At 42.3% G+C, this 22,052-nt stretch overlaps 1 protein-coding gene across 1 annotated transcript in view; it reads right to left on the minus strand.

Annotated features, from left to right (window-relative positions):
* The window catches only part of QRICH2 (glutamine rich 2), a 122,751-nt gene extending 103,113 nt beyond the window's left edge, over positions 1 to 19,638 (minus strand). Inside the window, 1 exon segment of the mRNA XM_040330084.1 lies at positions 18,854 to 19,638. Coding sequence (XP_040186018.1) covers positions 18,854 to 19,276 — 423 coding nt within the window. The 5' untranslated portion in view covers positions 19,277 to 19,638.
* Positions 19,639 to 22,052: the final 2,414 nt, after the last annotated feature.

A 22,052-nucleotide genomic window follows, 5' to 3' on the forward strand; every position in this document is an offset into this window, starting at 1 on the left:
TGGAGCCACGGATGTCAGCGGTGACGTGCCCGCTGACATCCGACCCGCTCCGAACCGCCAAAGTGTGACGGAGGAAAACCCTATTTTTCCATCTGCAGGTTGGATGACAATGGACTCTACGGCCCGTCGTCATCCGATCCTCCATAGGGGAGTGCGGCGCTCTGACAGGTCAGTCCCCTTCAGAGTGTGCAGAGACAGACCTGTCATCTGCCTGCTCAGCAGAGATCGACGGAGCGATCCCCGCTGAGCCCGCACATGGACACGTCCGTGTGAAAGGGCCCTAAGTGTAGCAACATGGTTACATTTAATGAAGTTACAACATTTAGCAACTCACATGGTTGATGATTAAAACAGGCACATCTAAGTATGCAAGCATCCGGGTTAAAACTGTTCACATAGACCGTCCTCTGCACTGCCGCCTCTCACCGCTATCAGTCTGCACTTCTGAGCGGGAAGATTACCCTAAAAGCGAGGCTTGAAGCAGCGTGAAAGGGATGACTCTGATGGCGGTGTAAAGGACGGTCTATGTGGACAGCTTTACCCTGGATGCCTGCATACTTAGATGTGCCTCTTTAAAGTGGTTGTAAACCCACTCTGACAACTTGCACCTTCAGGTAAGCCTAGATTAAGGCTTACCTGTAGGTGCAAGAAATATCTCCTTAACCTATACGGTTAAGGAGATATTTGCAGATAAAACTGCACCAATGTCAACGGCGCAGGCGCACTGAGCGGGCCGAGTCTTGAATGGGATCATGCTGGTCCTGCGCGCATTGCGCTGTGGGTTTGTGCCGGTCCCGCATGGGAGTGACGTCATCGCCGCTCCGGCCAGTCACAGCGCCAGGGCGGCGATACACGGAAGAGACTCGTAGGCAACATGGCGGCGGAGGGGAACGAGGAGCACTTCAATCTCAGGTAAGTGCCACATAATATGCTAGTATGCTGTGCATACTAGCTCATTATGCCTTTCTCTTGCAGGGAAAAAAAAAAAACGGGTTTACTTCCTGTTTAAATCATCAACCACGTGAGTTGCTAAAAATGTTGTACCTTCATGAAATATAACTGTATTGCTACACTTAGAGGCGCCTCTCTTCTCTTGTCTACTCAATTGGGGCATGACTCTACTTGTATATCAAGACATCGCTTGTATATCAAGTCAAAATGTATTAAAATAATTAGCTTGTTCTGCAAAACGCTCTCAAACCAAGCTAATCTTAAACTAAGGTTTTACTGTATATATACAGTACAGACCAAAAGTTTGGACACACCTTCTCATTCAAAGAGTTTTCTTTATTTTCATCACTATGAAAATTGTAGATTCACACTGAAGGCATCAAAACTATGAATTCACACATGTGGAATTATACATAACAAAAAAGTGTAAAACAACTGAAAATGTATTTCATATTCTAGGTTCTTCAAAGTAGCCACCTTTTGCAGCAGACACATCTCTAGAACTGTTAAGAGGAGACTGTGTGAATCAGGCCTTCATGGTAGAATATCTGCTAGGAAACCACTGCTAAAGAAAGGCAACAAGCAGAAGAGACTTGTTTGGGCTAAAGAACACAAGGAATGGACATTAGACCAGTGGAAATCTGTGCTTTGGTCTGATGAGTCCAAACTTGAGATCTTTGGTTCCAACCCCTGTGTCTTTGTGCGACGCAGAAAAGGTGAACGGATGGACTCTACATGCCTGGTTCCCACCGTGAAGCATGGAGAAGGAGGTGTGATGGTGTGGGGGTGCTTTGCTGGTGACACTGTTGGGGATTTAATCAAAATTGAAGGCATACTGAACCAGCATGGCTACCACAGCATCTTGCAGCGGCATGCTATTCCATCCGGTTTGCGTTTAGTTGGACCATCATTTATTTTTCAACAGGACAATGACCCCAAACACACCTCCAGGCTGTGTAAGGGCTATTTGACCAAGAAGGAGAGTGATGGGGTGCTGCGCCAGGTGACTACCTCTTGAAGCTCATCAAGAGAATGCCAAGAGTGTGCCAAGCAGTAATCAAAGCAAAAGGTGGCTACTTTGAAGAACCTAGAATATGAAATATATTTTCAGTTGTTTCACACTATTTTGTTATGTATAATTCCACATGTGTTAATTCATAGTTTTGAAGCTTTCAGTGTGAATCTACAATTTTCATAGTCATGAAAATAAAGAAAACTCTTTGAATGAGAAGGTGTGTCCAAACTTTTGGTCTGTACTGTATATACATATTAGGGCTGTTACTGATTAAAATTTTCTTGTTCGATTAATCGATTTTTTTTTTAATCGATTAATCGACTAAATTTCGATTAATTATAACGCACATACAGATCCTACTAGTTTTAGCTGATCTCCTTGCATTGCAACTCTGCATTAGTCGGTGGTAAATGTGGTATACACTATATACAATCACCCGGCACTAGTTAGTTTCCACAATCCATGACTTAACTTCACAGTTCACACAAATACATTTTAATTTCAAACTGTAGCACTGACATAAGTAATTTTTTCTTATTAAACTAAGAAAAACATAGCAAATTAATAATGCGCACAGCAGAAATACAACTTTCAGTGAATTTCAATAATAAAATAACTTTTTATAAACAAAACTACAAGTCCCAGCAGTCCTCTGGGTATGCCGGCCAATCACGTGGCAGACCAGGTAGTATATAAGGGACTGTCTCTTTAAACACCTCCTCTTTCTTTCTGCTCACAGCATGAAATCAGATGAGTATATTATTCTTCAAATATAATTTTACTGTTTGAAAATTTTTTCATATTTAATGGGACTTCATTTGGGACTTGTTCCCATTACATTTCCCATTACATCTTTAATCAATTATGTAGTGACATTAACATTACTTTATATGTAATAACTATTTGTATTATGTAATTGTATTATATAATTTTGTTGTCAAAAAATATTCTGTTGTCTTTAGCTGTCGCTTTAAGCGCTAGCGTTTTCTACAAGAAGTTTTCGTTTTTTTCTTTCCTCTGAGGTAGATCTCTCGTTGCAGGTCGGCGCCATTTTACACATCTTGGCGCCTTCCTGTCAGTTCCTCAGACACCGCGCGCTCCCCCTCAGAGCGTCCCGTCTCTGAGGGGGCGTATCGAATCATCCCCGCGCTCCTCCAATCAGCGCATCGCACGCTGCGGGGGGCAGGCTCGGCGGACCTCAGCGCCGTCCTATCACGACTCAGGAAGCGCAATCTCGCGAGATTACGCTCTCCTGAACGGACACACGCCTACCGTTCGCCGCTGCTCCAGTGTGGAGTAGTCGGCTGTACGGGTAGGAAGTCCCTGAGGGCCCCCCCCTGGTTTTACAACGATAAGTACTTAATTATCCACAAATAAGAGATAGGTTTACCCCTTGTCTTTTTAAACCTTACTGAGGGTATAGATAACCTGGGGAGCCCCAGTTAAACTGTGATTAGTGGAATCAGAGTGTGGAAAGTCTTCCCACCTGCTTTCCCCTCTTGCCCTAATTGCCTTTAACAAGATTATACCCCTCAGCTTGTAATTACCATGGCTGATGAGGAGTATACTGAAACCCCTGTCACCCCAAATGGAGGTGACCACACCCTTCATAGCCCCATATTCCTGACTGCTGCCCAGATCCAGGAACTCATTAACCATTCGGTACAAGTAGCCATGGCTTCGGCCCCTGTGACACACTTGGCTGCTCCTGTCATGCCTGGTCCCCCAGGCTGTGGTGAACCGCCCACAAAAAAGGGCAAGGCGACTCATAAGCGCAAACACGTTCCCACAACATGCGACTCCCCGGCAGGGGAAGTAAATAATGTGCCCCAGGCAGCACCCAACCCGGTCTGCCGACCCACTACCCTCCCAGACTCTCACCGACCCCTGAGCCTCGGGGAGCAGCAAACGCAGAGGCAAAGGTCCGCTAGACGGTCCAAACCTGATTCCTTTGTGGACACGTCTGATTCGTCCGCGGAATCTGAGGCGGCAGACGCCTACGAGTCTGATGATGATGATGTTGATGATATTGATTATGAGGGTAGTGGGCATATGGCGCCCACTGACAACGCCACCCCTGTAACCCAGGGCGAAACAATTCTAGACGCTAGGGGAGAACCCTTCTTCGATCCAGAAGGGATTTCTCACCCCCGCTCTGGAGAATGGGCCCCTCTTCCGGAGGTTGCCCAATATATCCAATACTGGACCCGCAGGTCCGTGGATAAAAACAACCGCAACAAATTGAGAGCGGAGTGTCCTCGCCCATGTATCCCGAAGAAGGCGGTTTTCACCCCCGAGGTGGACCCGGTACTTCTCAGGTACCTTACTAAGCAGGGCAAGTATTCAAAAAAGGGTATCGAACGATCCTTTCGTTCCATCCAGGATCGTATCCTCGACCTGTTTGGCCCTGTCACAAAAATTTTGAATATCGCTGAGCAAGCTTCCTCCTCGGACAATCCGGTGGACTTGGATCAGCTCAGAGGCTGGGCCCAAAGAACAGTTTGCCTGTTAGGCAGCGCAAATACCATTTGCTCCACGGAGCGTCGCCGCTCCATTTTGATGAGATTGGATCCTCAGCTATCCCAATCTCGCAGACTCAGAACCTGGCCCGTCAGCCGAAGGCATGCTCTTTGGCGATTCCCTTATCAAGGATATTAATAAAATGGTCGGACTGTACACGAGTCTAGACAAGGCCCAATCGTCACTGAAGAAATCAGGGACCGCCAAAATTTTTCCTAGGGCCGGCAGAAACAGGGGCCGTTCTGCCGGTCGCTACTCTGCAAACAGGCAATACTATAGAGCTCCCGCTCAGTACAGCCAGGCTCCGCAGTCATACCCAATCCCGGTGGCTCAACCAGCACCATTCTTCCCACCACGCGGACGTCCCTGGAGGGGACGCGGAGGAAGAGGCTATCCCCGTTCAAGACCTTCTACCGGTGAGTGCCACACGCCAGTATTCTTTTCACACTCTCCTAGGGGGAAGATTGAGACATTTTATCCACGCCTGGTCTGCGATTTCGGCAGACGCCTGGATACTCAACACGGTTACGGGATATCAGATAGAACTGTATTCCTTACCAGAACTGAATGTGGTACCTCACCCCATCCGGTTCTCAAACCAAAACTCGATACTTATAGACCAAGAGCTCCAAGCTCTCCTCTCCAAACAGGCCGTCATAGAGGTGGACCCTCTCTCCCCAGGGTTTCTCAGCAACCTCTTTCTGGTCAGAAAAAAGGATGGCGGATTCCGCCCCGTTATAAATCTAAAAATCCTCAATCAGCACGTCGTTTATCGACACTTCAAGATGGAAGGGATTCATCATCTGAGGGACCTCCTGCGTCCCGGGGACTGGTTGGTAAAGGTGGACTTGAAGGACGCCTACCTCACAGTCCCCATTCACCCTTCCTCCCAACACCTTCTACGCTTCATTTGGAGAGACAAGATATGGCAATTCACCTGCCTTCCCTTCAGGCTATCCTCCGCCCCATGGTGCTTCACCAAGTTGCTGAAACCTGTGGTGGCGGCCCTACGGAGCAGAGGCGTACGATTAATTATCTACCTGGACGACCTGCTCATTATGGCTCGTTCCTCCTACCTGGCAAACATACATGCCTCCTGGACTGTCAACTTACTCCAGGAACTAGGCTTTGTCATAAACCACGAAAAGTCCATCCTGATTCCATCTCAAGAGATGGAATTTTTGGGATTCTTAGTGGACACCAATCGCGCTGTCCTTCGCTTACCCAAGACCAAACTGGCTATTATCCGCAAGGAGATTCGTTCCGTATTGTACAAACGGCGAGTGTCCCTACGCGGCTTGGCACGACTAGTGGGACTTTTATCGGCCTCGGTACAGGCCATCTTTCCGGCACCCCTTCATTATCGAGCCCTTCAGAGGCTCAAGGCGCTTCACCTACGCCAGGGTCTTCGCTACTCAGACGAGGTACCACTGGATGCGGAAGCTGTGGTAGAGTTACGCTGGTGGTTAAAACACGCCATCGATTGGAATGGGAAAACCATTTTCAGCTCCAATCCGGATTACATTATAGAATCGGATGCGAGCCGACACGGCTGGGGTGCTCGCTGCGGACCCTCCACCACAGGAGGGACCTGGTCCGCAGAGGAGTCTCTGCTACACATCAATGCGTTGGAACTCACGGCGGCCTTTTTCGCCCTCAGGAGTCTTCTGCCGAACGCATCCAATTGCTGTGTATTACTACGCATGGACAATGTGACCGCAGTCCAATATGTCAATCGCCTAGGAGGCTCCAGATCCAGAATCCTGGCAATTCTAGCAAAGGAGTTTTGGCACTTCTGTCTGGAACGCAACATCGTTCCCTTGGCAGAATACATCCCAGGCACCTCGAACTTGGTTGCGGACTGGAATTCTCGGTACCTCACCGACTCCAGCGACTGGACCGTTTGGTATTCCTCTCCCTGCTTCGACTGTGGGGTCCTTTTTCCATGGACCTTTTCGCCTCCCGCCTCAATCGGCAACTCCCGCACTTTTTCAGCTGGAGACCGGATCCTGAGGCCCAGGCGATAGACGCCCTTCGCCAGACCTGGCCACAAGGGACGCACTATGCGTTTCCACCCTTCTCAATGATCCTCAGGGTTCTCCTACATGTGGCAAACCTGGGGGCCTCAGTCGTGCTGATCACTCCTTGATGGCCAGCACAACCGTGGTTTCCCCTTCTCCTGGGAATGACTGTCGATCTCCCCAGGCTGCTTCCCCGGGTTCCACATCTCCTATCCAATCCAACAGGGGAACCCCATCCCCTGGTAGTGGGTCACGACCTTCATCTCCTCGCTTGGTTGGTCTCGGGGTGCCGGGCTCGAGTAGCGACCTTTCACGAACAGCTAGGGACCTCCTCGCCCTGGCCTGGGCCCCCGGGACTAGATCGGCGTACCGATCAGCCTGGGGAACCTGGGTACGTTGGTGTGATCAACGGCAAATTGATCCCGTTCACGCACCTGTACCAGTGGTAGCTAATTATCTGGCGGATTCATTTGAATCCGGGAGATCATATAGCTCCATCAACGTGTATCGATCAGCTATTTCGGCTTACCATTGTCCGGTAGATTCCCTTCCGGTTGGTAGACATCCCTTGGTGTGCCGCCTCTTACGAGGTGTTAGATTCCAACGTCCACCACATCCCAGATATCAGACCACTTGGGACGTGGCATTGGTATTGAACATGTTTTCTACATGGGAGGACAATGACGCTCTCCCGCTAAAACTACTGTCCTTTAAACTTACTGTTCTTTTATGCTTAATCTCCATCAAACGAGTATCTGATGTCAAAGCCTTAGACATTTCTAGGCGCCAATTTTCACCCCGGGGCGTTCAGTTCTCGGTTGTACGTCGTACAAAAACAAGAATACAATCGGTCTTCTATCCGTCTTTTCCATCACACCCACGCTTATGTGTGGTTCGCTGCTTGCAGGCTTATGAGTTACAAACAGCTTCGCTACGGTCTCCGTCGTTGTCACAACTTCTCATTTCCTACGTACGCCCACATCTTCCGGTTTCCTCGGCCACGCTGGCCCGGTGGGTGAGGTTCACCATGGACATGGCTGGGATTGATGTTACTCTGTTCGGTGCCCATTCTTCCAGGGGTGCCATGGCTACCAAGGTAATCACCTCGGGTGGTTCACTTTCGGATCTTCTGATGGCGGCAGACTGGTCTTCCGAGACCACCATTCGCAAATTTTACTATAGACCGGAGGACCACGTATCTATGGCAGTTCTGTGATTCTGTTATTATTTTGATTAGTCAATTTTAACACTGTATGTATATCCATGTATGACTTTGAACTTGCATAAGATATGAGCCTCCTGTCTGATATATAAATTGAGATTTTCCTAGCTTGTGACGGAAAATATTAGTTATATGAAGACAGGAGGCGAGTATCTTCCCACCCGACCCAACCCTATCACGGTTTTATCTCATGTTGTTCCAGGCTATTGATGAACGAAATATACGAGCCACGGGCTGAGAAGTTTCCGGAGTGTTCTCCGTTGTTGTTCCCCGTTGGGACGTCTACCTGCTCGACTCGCCGGATCCGATTCCTGACGGACGGAAGACTAGTTGCAGTTGAAGTTTTGGGTTTCAAGTCCTTACCAGTTTCGCTCCAAGAAAGAGGAGGTGTTTAAAGAGACAGTCCCTTATATACTACCTGGTCTGCCACGTGATTGGCCGGCATACCCAGAGGACTGCTGGGACTTGTAGTTTGTTTATAAAAAGTTATTTTATTATTGAAATTCACTGAAAGTTGTATTTCTGCTGTGCGCATTATTAAAGGAAGATAATGCATAAGATACTCGCCTCCTGTCTTCATATAACTAATATTTTCCGTCACAAGCTAGGAAAATCTCAATTTATAAAACGTATCTAGTATATTGACCGTCAGTCACTTTACAGTAGGCAAGTAGGCATCATTTTAGCCAGTCACACAGACATACCAGAGTGTTTACATTTTCTGGAAGCAGACATGATCGCATTTTATTGACAATATACCCTGAAGAACTGAACAGTCTTTCGCACGGAACAAATGTTGCCGATACACAAAGAATTGTCTGCACAAAACAGCTTAGGACAGGAAAACGATGGTTATTTTTGCCCCCTTACCCTGATGGAGCCCGATGCATCCTCCTGCTCCACAGATGCAAAGCTACCTCAATCCAATGGGTGCAGTTTACTCGCATCCAGCAGAGTAAGTCTCACTGTCCAGGCTGTCTGGTAACTTCAAGAATTTTGATCGATCAAAAAAATTAAAGCTTAATCGAGGAATTAATCTTTAATTTCCCCAGCCCTAATACATACATACATACATACATACATACATACATATATATATATATATATATATATATATTAGGGCTGTTACTGATCAAAATTTTTCTGTTCGATTAATCGTTTGTTTTTTTTAATCGATTAATCGACTAATTTCGATTAATTATAACGCACATACAGATCCAAATAATTTTAGCTGATCTCCTTGCAGGCTGATTCCCAGTGCAGCTACCAACCACTGGAAAAATGGATAGCAGGATACAAAAAACATACAAAGGCAGCGCTCGATGGGAATAGCATTAAAACTTTTATAGTCTTCAAGTAGGTAACCAAATAAATATTGCACTGGAGATAAAATCGATGTAGCTACATAAACTGTAAAAATGGTGCGAGTAATACCAAACGGTACCAAAAGCAGTCATAAAAACATGTAGCCAAGTATGATACTGGTATAAAAATGTGTACAATGATACCACTGCTGAATCCAGATGAGGAGAGGTTAACATCAGTCCGTCGGCATGTAGATGTCCCATGAAGGGAACTATCACAACTCCCAGTGGATGGCTGTAGAATCCCAGGTTGATAGAGGGAAGTGATAGTGGGAAGTGTAACAGCCCTTGCGTGTGGCAGATAGTAAGGTCCCGCTGGCATGCAGATATGAAGGCACAGCAAAGGAGCCCTTCAGATGGACACGGCAAGCCCCGCCGGTGTTCTGTGATGTTACTGGATCCCCGATGGAACTCCCTGAAGGCCCAGAAGCCGGCGGAGAGGCGAGTACCAATCAAAAGAATTTTAATCGATCAAAAAGATTTTGATCGACCAAAAAAATTAAAGATTAATCGATTAATTAAAAGTTAATTTGCACAGCCCTAATTGTATATATATATATATATATATATATATATATATATATATATATATATATATATACACACACACACACACACACACACACATACAAACACACACACACACACACACACACACACACCGGTAACCTTTTCTATATTCTGGTGGCATTGAAATGTAATTGAGTGTGTGGAAGAATGTAAAGTGAATGTGATTACTCAGAGAATATGCAGTATGGGAAATCCCTAATGAACATACAGGCTGTGATTTCTAGCTGTCTCCATAAACAGTTAACACACAGTAACAGACATTCCATCTCGCATTGCAGTAATTACCCGTCTTAGTAACACAATGATGAGCTGTTTGTTGATGTTGGTGGCAGGTTATTATCTGTAATGAGACCCGAGGGTGTCATGCTAAATAATTCAACTATAGAAGTGACTGCATTTTGTACAGGAGAGAGGATGATTAAAGAGGAACTGCTGTCTGCTCACATAATTTGTAATAAAAACATCTTTGCCTTTCGGAAGATTCCCTCCAACCACTTTGCATATTATTTTATATATACTGCGATTCCGTACTTGCCATATATGCTGCAGAAATCTCCCTCCACTGAGTCTGGCTGCAACCATTTTAACTGTGGGCAGCTGAAGCTGCTGCCTGTTCACTTCCTGAATTCACACAGAGGCACTCCTCCAGCTCTGCAGCTTCCACTGGCCCTCTTACGACTCACCCCCTCCCTTCCTGGCAAACGCTCATGAGTCCGAGAGAGAGCTGTGCATGATGTCATAAGCCTAGGCTAATGACCAGACAAGATAAGGAAGTGAGCTGTATAAGGTATTTACCTTTTAGAAAAAAAAATGTTTTACTATTGAAAGTTAAAACAAGGGCAGAACATTTAATAGATGGAAAGTTGCAAAAATGACTGATGGTCCGAGCGGACCATGTATATGTTTTAAGTTTTCCATACAATCATGGATCCAAATGTTCAAGTCACTGGTAAGGCGAGCGGATCTTTTTCAGATTGGTCTGTACATATACATTTAAGATCTGAAATACAGTATCTGATCAATTGGTATCCAATGATTCTGCTTCGGTTCTGCTCACCAACAGTCATGAATTTTGCTAAAAAATTTAAGTTTGTGAATTTGCGGCAAACTCCACTGAAGTCTATGTGGGTAAATCTTGTCATTCAATTATGGCCAATTGTAGCGCTAAAAAGGAATCAAGGAAGAGCCAGACACTGCCATGGGGTACATGTATTAATGCCAAAATTCCAAAAAAAAACTATCTCCCCCTAAACAGAATTGTTAGCTTTTTCTAACAGCTCTAAAACACACTGACAATATGGGTTATCCATATTTTTTATTGATTGGCTTTTGGGCATAGGCTATGCATTGCATTATAGGTTGTTCCTCATTTTGGATGTGCTATAAGGGAACAACTTGCACGCTACTATGTTCTAATTTTTAAGTAAATATAAACCATCCACCTCCAGTGAATATAGTGAAAATAAACTCATAAAAAAAAAATGTATATAGTACATTTATAGTGACCGTGAATTAGCTGCAACCACTTAGTAGTGTACTCAAAAGACACTGCGTAATAAATGTAAAAGAAAAAAAGATAGGAATAGTGCGCTTATTCAATAATGTGCCATAAAGTAATATACTCAAAGAAAAAATATGAGTATCCAAACATACAAATAAATAAATGTGAATAAAGTCCAACTAAAGCCCAATGGTAGGAGTCAGTTCATATAAAAGGCAAAAATCTCAGAGATAACTTATAAAACATCATCCAAACATAGACTGTTAAATTTATGAATTGGCCGCTCACCTCCAACAATGACCCAAGGGTCAAACAAGCCTCATCAGATAGTCAGATAAGGAATTCTGCTGATGGATCTGTAAAGGCATCCAGGTTCCAGAAGAAGAACTACATCCAAAACTTGGCATCAAAACATCTTGGGTAATTCCACATATTGAGGAAACTGCTCACTCAAAGGAATGGCACTTCTTGTATAAATGGCGCTCAAATGGAAACAAAGAACAGCCATAGTGCAATATTGCCAAATGAAAAGTAAATGAATTTAGTAAAAAAAAATGCTTACATCAAGTAAGGATAAAAAACGCAGTAAAAAGCAATGGGAGTAGAGACACACAGGCCTCCTCACCATACTTCTGTTAAAACTAGACATGTGCATTTCGTTTCGTTACGAATTCGAACAAATTTTTCATTATTCGGCAATTCGGATGCATCCGAATGTCCTTATTACAAAATGAACGAATTTAAACAAATTCGAAAAAACGTGAACGGAATTCGAATCGAATTCGAAAACAAATTTGAATCGAATTTGAAAAAATAGAAATCGTTTTTCTAAAAACTACAATAAAATAGAATATAAAACAATAAAGCAATAAAATCAAAAATAATAGAATAGAAGTTAATAGAATGTAATAAAATAGAACATGACAGTCTTCCGAAATTCGAATAGTATAAATTTTAATTCTAGAATAGATTGGAAAATAATTAAAATGTATGGAAACTAAAATATAAAAGAATAGAAAAACAATAGAACAGAATAGAATCAATTATAATATATATTATATTTTATTCTATTCTCTTGTTTTTTTCTATTCTATTCTTTTCTTTTCGAATTTGAATTTATTTTATACGAAATTCGAATTTCTTATTGAATGAAATCGAATTTGAAGAGAAAAGATTATAAAAGATTAGTTTCATATTAGAATTTGAAACATTTTTTACCGAATTCCTAAAAAGTCGATCAAATTTGAAAAAATGTATTAGATTAGAAAAAATCTACTGCATTCGAAAAAATTCTACCGCATTTGAAAAAAATCTACCGCATTAGAAAAAAATACCACATTTGAAAAAAATCTACTAAATTTTAAAAAACTACCACATTCGATTTTTTTTTACATATAACCATTTTCCAAAATTAGAATTTCATATAGAATGAAATCGAACTGGAATAGAAAAGATTAGAATAGAATAGAAAATAATATACAAGTTTCATAAGCTAGAAAAACAATAGAACAGAATAGAATCAATTATAATATATATTATATTTTATTCTATTCTCTTGTTTTTCTTTTCTATTCGAATTTAAATTCATTTATACAAAATTTGAATTTCTTATTGAATGAAATCGAATTTAAATAGAAAAGATTATAAAAGATTAGTTTCATATTAGAATTTGAAAAAATTTTGACCAAATTCCTAAAAAGTCGATCAAATTTGAAAAATGTAATTAGATTAGAAAAAATCTACTGCATTCGAAAAAAATTCTACCACATTTGAAAAAAATCGACTAAATTAGAAAAAACGACCAAATCCACATTTTTATTACATATAACCATTTTCCAAAACTCGAATTTCATATAGAATGAAATCGAATTGGAATAGAAAAGATTAGAATAGACTATATTATATTTTTTTTCTATTCTGTGCTATTGTTTTTCTATCCTTTTCTTTTCTATTATTTTCTATTCTATTCTAATCTTTTCTATTGGAATTCGATTTCATTCTATACGAAAAAAAAAAATTCTGTTCTGTGCTATTGTTTTTCTATACTATTCTTTTCTAGTATTTGATTCTATTTTAATCTTTTCTATTCAACTTCGATTTCATTCTATACGAATTTCGAATTTCAAGAAAATGGTTATATATAGTTTTGTTTAAATGTGGTAGTATTATTTTGAATTTCATAATTTTTTTCGAATTCAGTAGATTTGTTTTCGAATGCGTTAGAATTATTTCGAATGCGGTAGAATTTTTTTCGAATACGAAATGAGTCCCAAAAACGAATGTAATGAATGCAACAAACTTAACTAAACAAATTTAATTAAATAACGAATCGAAACAAAACAAATTTTTTCATCCTGCACATGTCTAGTTAAAACACCACCGAACTGACGTCACAAGGCTCTACCCGACGCGTTGCGTCACTGGTCACATGATTTCGGTAGGGATCAACCGACTATCTGATGAGCCTTGTTTGACCCTTGGGTCATTGTTGGAGATGAGCGGCCAATTCATAAATTTAACAGTCTATGTTTGGATTGATTTTGTATCTGTTTTTTCTTCTATCAAGTTCTCTCTGTGAGATTTTTGCCTTTATATGAACTAACTCCTACCATTGGGCTTTAGTTGGACTTTATTGACATTTATGTATTTATTTGTATGTTTGGATACTCATCATATTTTTTCTTTGAGTATATTACTTTATGGCACATTAATGAATAAACGCACTATTCCCATCTTTTTCTTCCTCATTTTGGATGGTTACCCTACAAAGTTTTGCAGAAGTTTGTGCTTTGTGAACCTCGTGGATTCATCATGAATCAGTGGCAGCAGTAAGCCCAAACATCAACCCTATTGCTATCAAAATCTATCCTGGTCACATTGAGAGGCTAATAAGGCAGCCAACCAAGACCACATATTTCTGACACTCTCGCCCTACCTCCGACTTTCTGAGATGGGAAAGACCTTTCAGCACGAAGTATGTAGAGATAGGACACACCTCTAGTTACATGGACCACGAAAGAGCTGATATGAAAAAGCAATTGATTTAAACCAACCACTATTTTTCCTTTATTCTTGCTTTTACTATTTACATATTTTCTGATTTTGATGCATTCAGACCAATAGCTTATACAGATCTGAATGCTCCAGCATTTTTATTTATTTTTTTCAAATGCTTTATAGACAATAATTTAAGCCATAAAATGGTAATACATGCCATTCTGAAAAATACAGTAGTATGCTTCCAGTAATGCCCCAGTATTTTATTCTAGGAGGAAACACTGGTCCATTTTGGTCCATAATGTTTAGCTATGTAAACTAAAACTAGAAAAACCTGTGATCATGGTCATGCGTTTGGTATTTTTTTTATACGCTTTGTATGTAAATGTTTGTGCTAACATTTACATGTGTACAGTTTACATGGACCCTATTGGCTACTACTGCATCTGGGGCCCTGGGGACCACTCGGCCCCTTAGAGGTCGGGGGGCTTTGGGTGCTGACGGAAAAAAAAAGGGGGATGCCATCTAGGCCCCTGGGGACCAACCGGGCTCTTTACAGGTGTACTGCCTGTACCCCCCTGATGGAGGCCCTGAGTGGCTGCCTCATATTAATCATTCACTAAACAACAAAGGAAGAAGTATTTATACAACCTGCCCATCTAAGTTATTCAGACTGAATTGCCATATACCGTATTTATCGGGGTATTGCGCGCTCCGGCGTATAGCGCGCACCCCTAATGTGGACCCGCAATTCCTGTAAAAAAAAAAATTTTTTAGTACTTACAGTTTTGGTGTCCTGCGAGGTGGCTTCGTCGGGTCCGGCGTCCGTCTGCGGCTTCGGTGGTGTCCTCCCGGCTTCTCCCGTGCTGTCTCCCCGTCGAATCGCCGCTTCCTGCGCTCAGTTTGAACGCCTCCGCCGACGTATATCGAGTGCAGTACACTCGTCTACATTCGGCCAGGCTCGCCTTCGCTCGTGCTCACGCTCTGTGACGTTTATGCGTGAGCACGAGCGAAGCCGAGCCTGGCCGAATGTAGCCGAGTGTACTGCACTCGGTATACCTCGGCGCAGGCATTCAAACACAGCGCGGGAAGCGGGTATCGGCGTATATCGCGCACCCACGATTTTGCCCTGATTTTCAGGGCAAAAAAGTGTACGGTATACGCCGATAAATATGGTAGTTCTGATGCAGTACAGCCAGGAGGATCCTGCGGAAAATCTTGTACAGCCATGTGCATGAGGGACAGTACCACTTGCATAACTGCTACTGGACACATTTTGACCCTATATAAATCTTGCATTTTTAAATGCAAACTGTTATAGGAGAAAATATGATAGAGATATACAGTATACAGAGATTATAAAGTATGCATCGGGAGGTTTCCCATCCTCGCCGATGACTGTGCTGGGAGCGCGCAAAAATGTCCACATAGGGCTGCATATAAGTGGCCTCTTGGTGTTATAGTCCACCTGCCGAGAGGCCGCATATATACGCCATGTCGGTGGGAAGTGGTTAAATAAACATTAAGGCTTCATTTCCATGGACGTTTTTACAGCCACTTTCTTTAGCCTTTTTTACAGCTTAAAAACGCCTATCCATTTTTTTTTTTTGAGCTAGAGCTCAAAAACGCAGCGGTAGCGTTTTTGAGCGTTTAACGTCTGGCGTTTTTACAGCTCTACTCTGGAGCTTCAGAACGCACTGGTCCTGGTTTTTTTTTGCAGCTTAAAAACGGCTCAGCCATCTACAGCTCAAAAACATCATGGTGGGCATGAGGCCATAGACTAACATGGAGAGCTGTTTTTAAGCTGCAAAAAACGCTCAGAAAAGTGGCTGTAAAAACGTCCATGGAAATGAAGCCTAAAAATGTGTAAACGTGTTCGGTCCAGGAGAAAGAGTAAATCTCTAGCAGGGACACAATACATAAAAACATGATAGGTTGGTTTGGTTTTAAATACTATTTAATTAAAACAGAAAAGAAAACTAAAAAGGGGAAAAAAAAGAAATTGGAAGGGAGTTGGTGAATGGCATTCTGTATATGGTGCTCTCCTGGGGCCAGGATTGTTTCTAAGATTGTTTCTGGCCAAGGTTCGTAAATCATCAATGTTCCATATGGTTTAAATACCCTTTACACTACATTCTTTTGTGTGTGGGGGGTCAAAATTCTCTCTTCTGCCTGGTTTTCAAGCAACATAAAACCACATAACAGAAAAGGAGGTTACATTGGTCTCCATTGGTTGCGTCACTCCAGAGCAGAACCATGACATTACTCATTTATTACCCTGTCTATCTGCAGTGCCAAGAGGTGGTCTAAAGGCTGGAATTATCCTGCCACCCCACAGTGTAATAAATATGACTTAAGCACCATATTGAGAATAGACAATCTGGCAGCTACCGCATATTCTATTTTAAAACCCTTCGAGAAAATTGCTGAAGAAACAATGGTGGACTAATTGGGCAGTACAAAGCCACCGTGGTACAAGTTCCTCATACCTACTAGATTCAACCACAAGGGCCTCCACTCGGAGTAGTAGTAAAATGACACTGCTTACTTTGTTATTCAATGCCGATTCACATCTTTTAGCTCAGGGAAGTGGTACACATTTTAAGTGACCCCATCAGGGGGTTGAAAACTAGCAAAGGCACTAACCTATGAACAAAGCAATATTATACAGATTACGGTCTTAAGGCCGTTTGCTGAAATTTTCTCTTGCAGAGCTCTTGCATCTGATCCGATTTCATACTTCCAGTTGTAAAGTACAGTGTGCCCCCCACTTGTCGCTCTGGTTCCTCCTGATAAACCCAACATCACTATTGTGTCTTGCAGTAACCAGGTGTCTGTGGGAGGAACCACAAAGCCCACCGGGGGACACGTTATTTGATCACCCAGAGTAGTGGAATTGGATTGGCACCAGGAGCTCTGCTACAGAGTGAAGATTTACCAATGGGCCCACAGACAGTAGGATATTATACGGATTTCTTTTAAGGTTACTGCCTTTGTAACTTTTTGGACCCTCTGACTAATTTGCTTTAAATATTAAACGCCCAACTCCAGTCAAGATGTTTTATTTAGCTTTAGGTAGAGCAGGGAATGGTTAGAGTCTCTGTCGTTTACATCTGAACAGGAAATGCTGAGAAATCTCTCTAAAAAATTATTGCACAGAGGTTTAGAACCTTTGAAAAAAAATGTTGTTTCCTAGTACTAACTGAGAGCCTCATTGCATCAGAGAGGAAGTGAGGAAAAATCTCCCCAGTGGAAAAACATACAGAAATTAAACGAAACGGTAAAGTGGACCTACACCCAATTAAAAATGTGTTCCATCTGGCTCCTCCCCCTCCCTCTATTAGAATCAGTTTTGGTGTTCTTTCTCGTCTAGGCGCCCACCTCGCTGCCTCCTGGGATGTACATGTCGCATATCCCATCTTAAATTCAGGAATGCTATATATGCTTCAAAGTTTATATATATATATATATATATATATTATTTTTTATATCGTTATTAGTCTCAGGTAACTCATGCTGTTGCTACAATTAAAAACCTGGATATCTAAGTGCTCTTTCTGACAGGTGTGAGTGCTTACCGCCCTCTTAAAGGTGGTCTTTGGTGGATCACTTGTCAGAGGATGATGGTAGCCACTACAATGTATTTAGGAGGTGTCACTGCTGCCTCCTGTTTTTTGTGCTTTTTTTTTTTTAAAACTGTCACATGGGAGTGTTACATTGGGCAACCGCACCACAACTGGGAGGCAAGTGTTTGTGGTTTAGTGCAGCCCCATCGTAGTGAGTTTGACTCTGCAGTATAAGATAAATGACATAACCGTAAATCATTATGTACAAAACCCTGTCAATGTCTACATTTGGCTGGAAGGACAGGGGGCGGTAAAACCATGGCTCAGCTGCCTATTTTAACTGCCCCACAGCTGCCCATGTGAAAGAACCATAAGACCCGATTCACACCTATGCAGGTAGCAGCTTGCATTTTGCATTATTCAATTTTCAATACATGCTTTTGATCCATTAAAGCAGAGTTTCACCCAAGAGTGTAACTTCCGCTTAATCCACTCCTTGCCCCCTTACATGTCACATTTGGCATGTCATTTTTTTGGGGCGAGGGGGGGCTTCAGGAGTGGGACTTCCTCTCCCACTTCCTCCTTCCACCCAGGGACCGCTTAGGCGATACGTCATATCGCCTACAGCGGCCCCTCCGTATAGGCGATTGCCTGAGACACGTGACAGGTCCCAGGCGATCGCCTGACCAATCACAGTGCGCAGCAGCGCCGCTCACGCATGTGCAGCGAGTGCCCGGCTGTGAAGCCCGAAGCTGTCACGGCCGGGTGCCCACACTAAGAATGAAGATGCCGGCCGGAGGGGGGGGGGGGGGAGACACGGCCCATCGCTGGACCGTGAAGCAGGTAAGTGTCTGTTTATTAAAAGCCAGCAGCTACACTTTTTGTAGCTGCTGACTTTTAATAAACAGTAAAAAAAAAAAGCCTGGAACTCCCCCTTTAAAGTCTATGGAACCAAAAACAAGTCCCTGGCCCTTTCCTTAAAATGCACAGATGTGAACTACATCCATAGGAAAACATGTTAAATGGACTGTAGTGTGTTTCTGCAAAACTGAAAACACACACAAAAAAAAATGCATAGGTGTGACCAAGGCCTAAAAGGTGTACGATCTGAAATATTTTTATTTACCTGGCATACTCCATCTTCATTAGCCTCAAGTCTCTTCTTCATCTGGATCATATTCCACATATCTTCTACTGGTGTACTGCCATCCTGCTGTGTTTTTGCTCTTCCCATCAGGTCCAGTCCAGTGGGCAAACTATTCAGTGCCTGCAACTGCTGCTCTAATTTCAAAATCTTTTTCTCCACCCGATGGTTGCCATTGGGCACCCAGTCATTCTGCCCCTCTTCACCTGCTGCCTTCACCAGCCCTTTAGGGGGATTGTATGGGCCGTTCTCTTCCTCTGGGATCTCTGCTTTTATATCTTGGATGTTTAAATTCTTTATTATGGCATGAAGAAGAGTGTGCAGGGCATTAAAATTAACTGCCCCAACTTCAGGTGTGCCAATGGATACATTTACCAGATCGGAAAGGCTGATGACTGTTGCCATAACTCATTCGCTGGTTGAAATCACAGTTTTTGTAAGCCAGAAACCAGAGCTCCTCTGAAACACGAGTAGTGGTGATCAAAAGAGATGCCCTTAAATTCTGAAGAGTGAGCAGCCAAGGCTCTGCCAGCTCTAGTGAGCGCTGTAGTTTGGGATCAGATCTTGTTATCTCATACCTGCTTCACTCTACACAGTCTGTGCAAAGACCATGCCCTGCTGACTCCGACATCCTACAGTCTGTCCTATCGGGTTCACCAGTTTGAAGCCAATAGGCTATGAGAGGAACCTAGACACTCCTATTGTTCACATAATAAGCAGCTGTACACTGGCTTTGCCTGTTGCTAAGAAACGCACGGTACAATTTTCACAAGACATGATCGTGTAGCACCGTCCTGTGCTACATATCAACAAGTCCAATTTGCTTTCCCTTTCTTTTTAAAGTGAAATCAGCCACAAAAAAAAAAGTTTATAGCAGAAATTAGGCGAGGCGACTTACTTGTTTGCCCACCTGTCAGGAACAGGATTATTGCTAAAGCACAGGGTAATTATTAAATGAAGCTGTTCATTTTATTAAATTAAAAGCATCAATATGCTAATCTTTACTGCTGATTACTGGGAGGTATACATGTCAGCATTAAAAAGGGAAAAAAAGTGCGCTTACTAATACAAACAAATCGTGAACAAGCTGCTGACTCAAAAATGTTATACTAACATAAAATCTGATACAAAAAAAATGGAGTAGCGCTGAAAAAAATGAAGTGAAGGCCTTCAAAGGACAGAAGGCTGTATAAACACAATGTCTATCAAGGTGGTGTGATATCCAAAAGTGAGGAAAATCATTAATGAAAGTCCATGTGAAGAGCAAATTCGGAGCGTGACACCCCAATGTGATTCAGGTTACGTGGAGTCTGATTCCAATAAAAAGATACGACTTGCTGACCCTTACCGCAAAGAAAGATCCTAACGGACCAAGTCAAGCTGGATTCACTGGGTATGCTGGAGAGGATCCTCTCTATAAGTACAATCCCTCCAGGGGTCACCAATCGATCAGTGAACGACCAAATAAAAAGGAAAAAACTCTTATAGTGTAAATCCGTGTATGATGATCATAAACATGTATCCCCAGTGACTGGTAATAGACAGTGTGAACATAAACAAACCACCACCAGTACACACACTGACCCTTACCAGAACCACTGATCCATCAGGATCAGTCAGAGCATAGGGGATAAAACACAGTAGGCAGCGATGGGACGTCTCAGCCAATGTTGGAACAGGAGATGCAGCAGGTAGAATATGTGAGAGGAGGAAGAAAGACTCACATAGCGTAATACCGTAGCGATATTTAATAAAATAAAATAGTAACACTTACAATTGGGTATAAAAATAACAGCAGGGTATGAGAAAAGCCGGCCGGCGTGTCAGAACGGATCCTCAGATTGCGGTGACGTCAGCACGTCGCCTCCCAACGTTTCGTCTGCTCTAGACGTGGTCACGGGAATGAGGAGACGTTCTGCGTCACCGCATATAAACGTAAAGTGGGCGGAGAGTCAACTGGACAGCAGTCTCTGAAGATCGTCCGTCCACCATCTTGCTTGAGGGCAAAAATCAGGGAAACAAACGTGATTGCAACATATGCTCCCAGACTGATAACAAATTATGTATAACCAACAACAGGAACCTAAAACGATCCTATCGAAGGAACCATAGAGAACAAAATTTGTATTGAACAAGGTTCAAAAGACATGTCTGATGAATAAAGAAAAGAAATTAAAAAAAATTTATTATATATCATCTGAGACTGGTGTCCAATTGGCTGACCCAAAAACAACATCACATTCGAAAATAATCAAAAAATATATAAATTAAAATAGAGATTAAAATTAAAGAGGATATCATACACATCAGGTTATTACAGAAAAAGACATATATATATCCTCTAAACTGATGCCCACTCAGCAAACCGAATCGCACCAACACAATTGATTATGGTCATTAGTAATTATCACAAAAATAGTGTCATATATGCAGCCACAAAACAGACATGACACAAGCAAACGTGTGGGGATCAAAAGTTTGCGAATGGGAATTGAAAAGTTTCAGGCACACTGGAGAGGGAGTGACCTTGTGAGGAGCATCTCACAGTCAGAGATGATGTGGATTCACCAATTAAAATGTTATGAACCTCACGGTATGAACATAGAGGTAGATGTCAATTGTTTTATTGATAACGCTTAGGTGCATGATGTCTTCCTTTATTGATAATTGTTTTAGGTGTTTTTAATTTGATAAATTTTTTTAAGAATTTTTTAAGAATTTTCAATAACACAATTATGCGTTTGTTTTGCCCTTTATCAATACAGCATAATTTGTGCAGTCTTTTAATTAGGTCATTATTCGCAAACTTTTGATCCCCACACGTTTGCTTGTGTCATGTCTGTTTTGTGGCTGCATATATGACACTATTTTTGTGATAATTACTAATGACCATAATCAATTGTGTTGGTGCGATTCGGTTTGCTGAGTGGGCATCAGTTTAGAGGATATATATATGTCTTTTTCTGTAATAACCTGATGTGTATGATATCCTCTTTAATTTTAATCTCTATTTTAATTTATATATTTTTTGATTATTTTCGAATGTGATGTTGTTTTTGGGTCAGCCAATTGGACACCAGTCTCAGATGATATATAATAAATTTTTTTTAATTTCTTTTCTTTATTCATCAGACATGTCTTTTGAACCTTGTTCAATACAAATTTTGTTCTCTATGGTTCC

Source organism: Rana temporaria, chromosome 12, assembly GCF_905171775.1.
Source record: "Rana temporaria chromosome 12, aRanTem1.1, whole genome shotgun sequence".
Taxonomy (NCBI): domain Eukaryota; kingdom Metazoa; phylum Chordata; class Amphibia; order Anura; family Ranidae; genus Rana; species Rana temporaria.